At 35.9% G+C, this 6,521-nt stretch overlaps 2 protein-coding genes across 2 annotated transcripts; one reads left to right on the top strand and one right to left on the bottom strand.

Moving 5' to 3' along the window:
* LOC131615655 (OBERON-like protein) lies at nt 1-3,746 on the top strand. The gene is made up of 3 exons (XM_058886802.1): nt 1-158; nt 1,392-2,511; nt 2,871-3,746. Exons 2-3 carry the CDS (start codon nt 1,425-1,427, stop codon nt 3,479-3,481), a joined length of 1,698 nt encoding a protein of 565 aa, XP_058742785.1. The 5' UTR covers nt 1-158; nt 1,392-1,424; the 3' UTR covers nt 3,482-3,746.
* Nucleotides 3,747-4,644: 898 nt separating this feature from the next.
* Nucleotides 4,645-5,371, bottom strand: LOC131615656 (uncharacterized). The gene has a single exon (XM_058886803.1). The coding sequence runs from the start codon at nt 5,336-5,338 to the stop codon at nt 4,751-4,753; it is 588 nt and encodes a 195-aa protein (XP_058742786.1). The 5' UTR covers nt 5,339-5,371; the 3' UTR covers nt 4,645-4,750.
* Between the last annotated feature and the right edge of the window lie 1,150 nt (nt 5,372-6,521).

Genomic DNA, 6,521 nt, shown 5'->3' with positions numbered 1-6,521 from the left:
TCCGGCTCGAACCGTTAAACCGGTCAATGGTAAAACGGTCATACAAAAAAAAAACACACACCATTCTTTCTCATTTTGACCTAAATTCCCTTTCCCTTTCTTCGATTCCATTTTCGTCTCTGAAGAAACAACGAGATTCACTCCAATCCAATCCATCGGTAACAGTTCTTCTCCTTTTCAATCCATTGTTCAATTTTGCTTTTTTTTTTACTTTGATTTCATGAATTTCGATCTCGTTTTCAGCAGAAAGTTCATGCTTTTTCTTCGAGTCATGAATTTTAGGGTCAACTGTGTTGTTTAACTTGCACCTTTTTTCACTTGATTTTCTGTTTGAGTTCATGATTTTGCTTCTTTGAGAAGCTGTAGTAGAGTATAGAGTAGAATTTACTAGTGTTTAGTTGATTGATTTTGGTTTGGTTTATCTGTGGATCTCGGTGATATGCTTCTTCTGAGTATGAATTGCTGTGATTTTTAGTAGATTGTGAATTTTCTCAAGTTCATTTCTTTGTTTATTTTGTAGCTTTTTAGGGTGTGTTTGGTTCTACGGTGGAAAGAATTGATTTTGAATGAATTGATTTTGTAATATTGATTTTAGCTTAAAGTGAGTTGAAGTTAAAGTGATTTAAGTTTGGATAAATTTATGTAGAAGTGAGTTAAATAGTAAATTTTAAAGTGTGTGTTTGGATTGGCAGTGTACATAATTGAGTTTCGTAGAATTGATTTTAAAAGAATTGAGTTTATTAGGATTGATTTATGTAAAAGTGAGTTGAACAACAAATTTCAGTTTAGTGTAAAAGTGAGTATGAATTGCTGTAATTTATAGTAGATTGTGAATTTTCTCAAGTTCATTTCATTGTTTATTTTGTAGCTTTTTAGATTTTAACTAAAGGTTAAATATGGTTATCGTACCTATAAATATCCCATATTCAATTTTAGTTAATCTAAAAAAAATCCTGAATAACTGTTTTCCTAAATATTTTCGTCCATAATTTTAGTCTCCCCGTCTATGGAAGCTGACATGGAGGTATAGCTTGACATATTTTATGAACTATTTCAATTTAGAAAATTCCAGGCAAAGTTACATAAAATATGCCAGCTGTACCTCCACGTTAGCTTCTGTTAGAAGAAGTTGACAGCAGGGATCCAAGTTGTGGACGGAAAATTTTAGGAGCTCGGTTATTCAAATGAATTTTTTTAGAGGGACTAAAACTGAATTATGGGATATTTAGGGTGACACACTTTAACTACGCATAGTGTAGAGTATAAACAACGCAACAAAGAGTGTGTGATGAATTAATTTTATGCCGTGGTATGTAATTTGTATAATAATCAACTGTGCTTGTTGTTGACTAAGTAAATATTTTCAATTTTCATGGACATGTCACCTCCAGGATTTAGCCTAAAACAGAAGTGGTTGCAGAAAAATGCTCCCTCCGCGACAGCAATCTCGAGTTGGAGGACTGCAAACATCTTTGTCGTTGGTTCCTTTAGATCCGCACTTGTCTCCTGAGGATCCTAGGTCGAATTCTGATAATCTTCGAGAATCTCCTACTGAAAGTGCTAGTTCTAGAGAAACCTGGCCTACTGCTGATGCAATTGCTGCAAAGAAGATGGAGAATGGAAAAGCTGATATTGATTGTCCAGATCAGTCGGTTATTCGTCGTGTTTCGAGTGCGGACAGAATTAGTCTCCAGGATATTGCCAGAGAAAGAGTGGATGTAATATGTGATAGAATGCACCGTCTACCTGATGAGTTTCTAGATGAGCTGAAAAATGGACTTCGATCTATCCTTGAGGGAGGGAATGGCTCGCAGCATAGAGACGAGTTTTTCATTTTGCAGAAGCTTGTTCAGACTAGATCTGATTTAACAGCCAAGACATTGACTCGAGCACATCGAGTGCAGCTTGAAATTCTTGTTTCTATAAATACTGGAATTCAGGGATTTTTACATCCTAGCATCAGTCTGTCGCAGACATCACTGATTGAAATATTTCTGTACAAGAGGTGCAGAAACATAGCTTGCCAAAACCAGCTTCCGGCTGATGAGTGTTCTTGTGATACATGCACTAACAGCAATGGCTTCTGCAATCTTTGCATGTGTGTTATCTGCAGCAAGTTTGACTTTGAAGTAAATACTTGCCGCTGGATTGGATGTGATTTATGTTCTCATTGGACTCACACAGATTGTGCCATTCGTGAGCAACTTATCTGCATGGGTCCTTCTCTTAAGAGTGGATCAGGGCCAAGCGAAATGGTTTTCAGGTGTCAAGCATGCAGTAGGACTTCAGAACTATTGGGCTGGGTTAAAGATGTCTTCCAGCACTGTGCACCATCATGGGATGGAGATGCCTTGATAAGGGAGCTTGATTTTGTTAGTAGGATCTTTCATGGTAGTAAAGACCAACGTGGGATGAATCTCTTTTGGAAGTGTGATGATCTCAAGGAAAAACTGAAAAGTAGAAAAATGGATTCTAAAGTAGCATGTAGGACAATATTGATGGTTTTCCAAGGTATTAAAGTTTCTACTTTACTTGCAAATTGTAGTCTTCCAATATCTATGTTGACATATGCTGACACGCCTGAATTCATGCAGAGTATGTATATAATCATATAACTGTGTTTTGCACTTTCTTAATCTTGTTTACTATTTCTATATCAAATTAAGTTATGTCTGAACAAACTGTAATTCATTGAAAAACTGAGTTACAAGTGATAGAAAGAACAGCTTTAAGACTATATTTTGAGATCATTGCCAAACTGCCTGTTTTCTCTTCATTGAAACCCAATTCTGAACACATAAGAATAAGCTGTTACCTTTATTTATTTTTTTAATCTATTCTTGTTCTAACTATTGCTTTCCTATGTGAAGAGCTTGACATGGACTCCTCAAAGAACCTAGAAAATGCAGAAAGTGGAAGGCTGATTGCTCCGCAGGAGGCATGCAATAGAATTGCTGAAGTGGTGCAGGAGGCTATACGAAAGATGGAATTTGTAGCTGATGAGAAGATGAGGATGTTCAAGAAGGCTCGCTTAGCTGTTGAGGCTTGTGATCGTGAATTAGCAGACAAGGCCAGAGAAGCAGGAGATCTCAAGGTGGAGAGGCAAAAAAAGAAGTCACAGATTGAAGAACTAGAGAGAATTGTGAGGCTTAAAAATGCAGAGGCTGATATGTTCCAAATGAAGGCTAATGAGGCCAAACGAGAGGCTGAGAGGCTCCAGAGAATTGCTCTTGCCAAGTCTGATAAATCAGAGGAAGAATATACCAGCAACTATTTGAAACAGAAGTTAAGTGAGGCTGAGGCTGAGAAGCAATATTTGTATGAGAAAATCAAATTGCAGGAGAGTTCTCGCTTATCGCAGAGCAGTGGTGATCCATCTTCAATGCTGATGTATTCCAAAATCCATGATCTTCTATATAACGGTCCTCCCAAGGCAGACAGTCAATCTAATGACTGTCACCCTTTCCGTACCAATCCATGATGAGTATTGGTTCGGTGTTTGTTGTAATCTCTTACATATATTTATGTTTGTTGTAACCTCTTACATATATTTATAGCATTCTCATTCTGTTATACAATTGACATAGAGTTGGTTCGATTCCATTACATTTGAGGCAGTGTAAGCCTTTGTAGATGGAAGAGGTACTATTAAGTGCTTATAATTAACTGCAACTTGGAAACCAGGTTTGTTCTATCTAGTGTATGTATGGACATGTATCGATGGCAAATTATTGGTTGTTGCTTAATTTGTGGAATCTAGTTAGTTGCTCATTATATTATATTAAGCTGAGGTAGTCTTATTTCTTGTCCTTCTGAGTTGAACCATGACTAGGTCTAGAGCAATGTTTTAAACCGCGTTGAACCAGTCAGTTTATTGTTTGGTTTTAATCTGTTTCTATCATATTGTCCAATTGAACCGAACTAGTTTTGAACCACAGTTGGTTCAATTGGTTTTTATTTTTTAAATTGTTTGATTTTCTTACCTTTTTAGTTATTAATTTGTCATTTTGTTTAATTATGGGTGAAGTGATTGAACCCATGGTAGTTAGCCAATAGCAGCACTATCATGCAATACCGGAGCGGAGGCTGACCCCTATGGGAAGAGCCTTAGAGCCTTAGCGGTGAGAGCATTATAGCGGCTGCAATAGGAATATTGGGATAGTGGAGCAGAGCGGTTCCCGGTCCTGGCGGCTGCTATAGGATAAATATCAGGATAGCAGAGCCGAGTGGTTTTCGGTCTGGAGCGATATTGTCCCTTAAATTTACAATGTTTTAAGGATAATTTTGGGGTTTTCAATCAAATTTAAGGTAATTTGAGTTGAGATTCAATCTTAATCTTCCTTCATAGTCACTTCAAGAGTCATTACTATTTTGATTTATGAAAATTTTGAGTTGAGTTACTTGTTCGATTTTACATTTCACTTCAAGAGTCATTACTATTTTGATTTATGAAAATTTTGAGTTGAGTTACTTGTTCGATTTTACATTAAATATATGATCATAATTATTGTATGTAATTGGTTCAAAAACTAGTCAAATAGAACAATCATTCTGCAATATGCTATCCCACTTTTGGGCCGGCTGCTCTGCGCCGCTATCCGAAAATGACTACTCTGATTGAACCAATTGAATCACACCCTAGAGAGTAAAAGTGACACCTTGTTATTATTTCATAAAACTGCAAGAAATTACATTATTTCATAAAACTGCAAGAAATTACATTACATCAATGACACCTATTTTTCTTGCCTCACTTGAAATGTGGCATGCTCATTTTCTTAACAGATGGGGTTGAATTTGACTCATTGCTGTTCTTTGATGTACCCCTAGGTTCTGGAAGACGGTGAAAAGGAATACCATTCTCAAATGTCAAAGCAGCACTAATTCCATGGCACCTTATTTGAGAGTTTTGGCACACATTTGGTGTAACAATCCTTGCATTGTTAACAAACAAACCTGCTCTGCCACTGTTGGTGATGCTGATCACCTTGCTTGGAAGGCCAGAGGGGACTACAGAGCCGTTTGGGAAATGCATTAGATGATTGAGCAGTAATGGTGTTGGAATAGAGTGGCTAAGCACGAAATCATGGAGTTCATCCGGGGTTATTGAGAAATGAGATAAATCTTCATCATTTGGCATTAGGAATGTGAGATCATTGTTTTGCAGTGAGTTTGGCAGGCTGTTGAAAATTTTGAGGAGGATGACAAATCCATAATAAGACCGACTTCTCATGTCCGACATGGCTGTCTGCAGGTCGGTTTGGTTAAACGCAGCTGTTGTGGTTTGAGCTTCACAAACTGCAAAGAGTGTAAGCAGAAGTATAAACCAAAGAGCCATTGTGAAAAACTCAAACTCAAATTTTTGATTGAATCTCTAGTATTTGTGTAATAATGAATGAAATGTAATCTCATTTTGCATGCTATTTATAGCAAAGTTATTAGTTTTGCTTATGGTGTCACACTTTTTTTCCTTTTAGGTAGGTGACAGGCCTTTTGTGCATGAAGGGAGTGTTGTAGTTAGCCTAGAAAGCTCAGAATGTGCTTGGAGAGAAAATGTGAAAATAATTCATCAATAATGTCAATACTAGTAAGTTTAAGTGGGAAATATAAATTAACAAAAAACAGCTGGGAAGATCAAGTGCAGAAAAAGTTGTTTTATTAAAAAAATGAATTCAGTTCTTTTTAAATATTAAATTTGAAAACCTGGACACACAACAATCAACAAAGAAGCCTTTAACATCACAAATAAAAATAATTAATTTATTAACATCATTTAATCATTTTCTTTATTTTAAATTGTTTGTGGCTAGGGTAGGACAATCGATCTGTTTGGATCGATATCGTGTTCAAAACTTAGATATGAAGCAAATTGTGGTTTTATTCTAAAGGTCAAATTTCGACTAATGAAATTTCAATTTTAGATAGATTCGATTAAATCGGTTTGGCAGGTAACAAGACTTGCACTTAATTTTTATTGACTTGAAGAAGGCATATTATAGAGTGTCTATAAAGATTTTTTGAAAAGCTCTGTAGAAGAAAGATGTTAGGATTATATATATACCAGCTATCCAAGATATGTATAAAGGGGGTATCGACTAGTGTCCGCACATAAGATCGAACGACCGACAATTCTTTTATTAAAATAAATTTGAATTAAGGTTCAACTATAAATTTCCACCTTTTCACTTTAGTTTTGGATGTACTGATAGAACACATCCAAGAACTAGCACCGAGATGCATGCTTTTTATAAATGATATAGTCTTATTTAGAGTCGAAGGAGGATTTAAATGAGAGGCTGAAGACAAGTTTTCGAAACACATTACTTTTGCCTAAGCAGAAGTTAGACAGAGTATATGGAATTCATATTTAACCAAAAAAATAAGTGTTTCAAATCTAGAGAAGATTGTGTCATCCCACAAGTTACAAGATCTAACTATCTTAGATCCGTAATACAAAATGGTGGAAAAATAAAATGATATATGAACAATCACATTCAAATAAGGTGGATGAAATGGATGAG

The sequence above is a fragment of the Vicia villosa genome, linkage group LG7 (assembly GCF_029867415.1).
Source record: "Vicia villosa cultivar HV-30 ecotype Madison, WI linkage group LG7, Vvil1.0, whole genome shotgun sequence".
Taxonomy (NCBI): Eukaryota; Viridiplantae; Streptophyta; class Magnoliopsida; order Fabales; family Fabaceae; genus Vicia; species Vicia villosa.
This window is presented reverse-complemented; position numbering and strand designations above follow the sequence as displayed.

Excerpts from the sequence above, each read along its gene's own strand:
- LOC131615656 (XM_058886803.1), bottom strand. The coding sequence starts at position 5,338 with ATGGCTCTTTGGTTTATACTTCTGCTTACACTCTTTGCAGTTTGTGAA.
- LOC131615655 (XM_058886802.1), top strand. The coding sequence starts at position 1,425 with ATGCTCCCTCCGCGACAGCAATCTCGAGTTGGAGGACTGCAAACATCT. Across the intron at positions 2,512-2,870 it reads AATATTGATGGTTTTCCAAG|AGCTTGACATGGACTCCTCA; the intron begins GTATTAAAGTTT and ends TCCTATGTGAAG.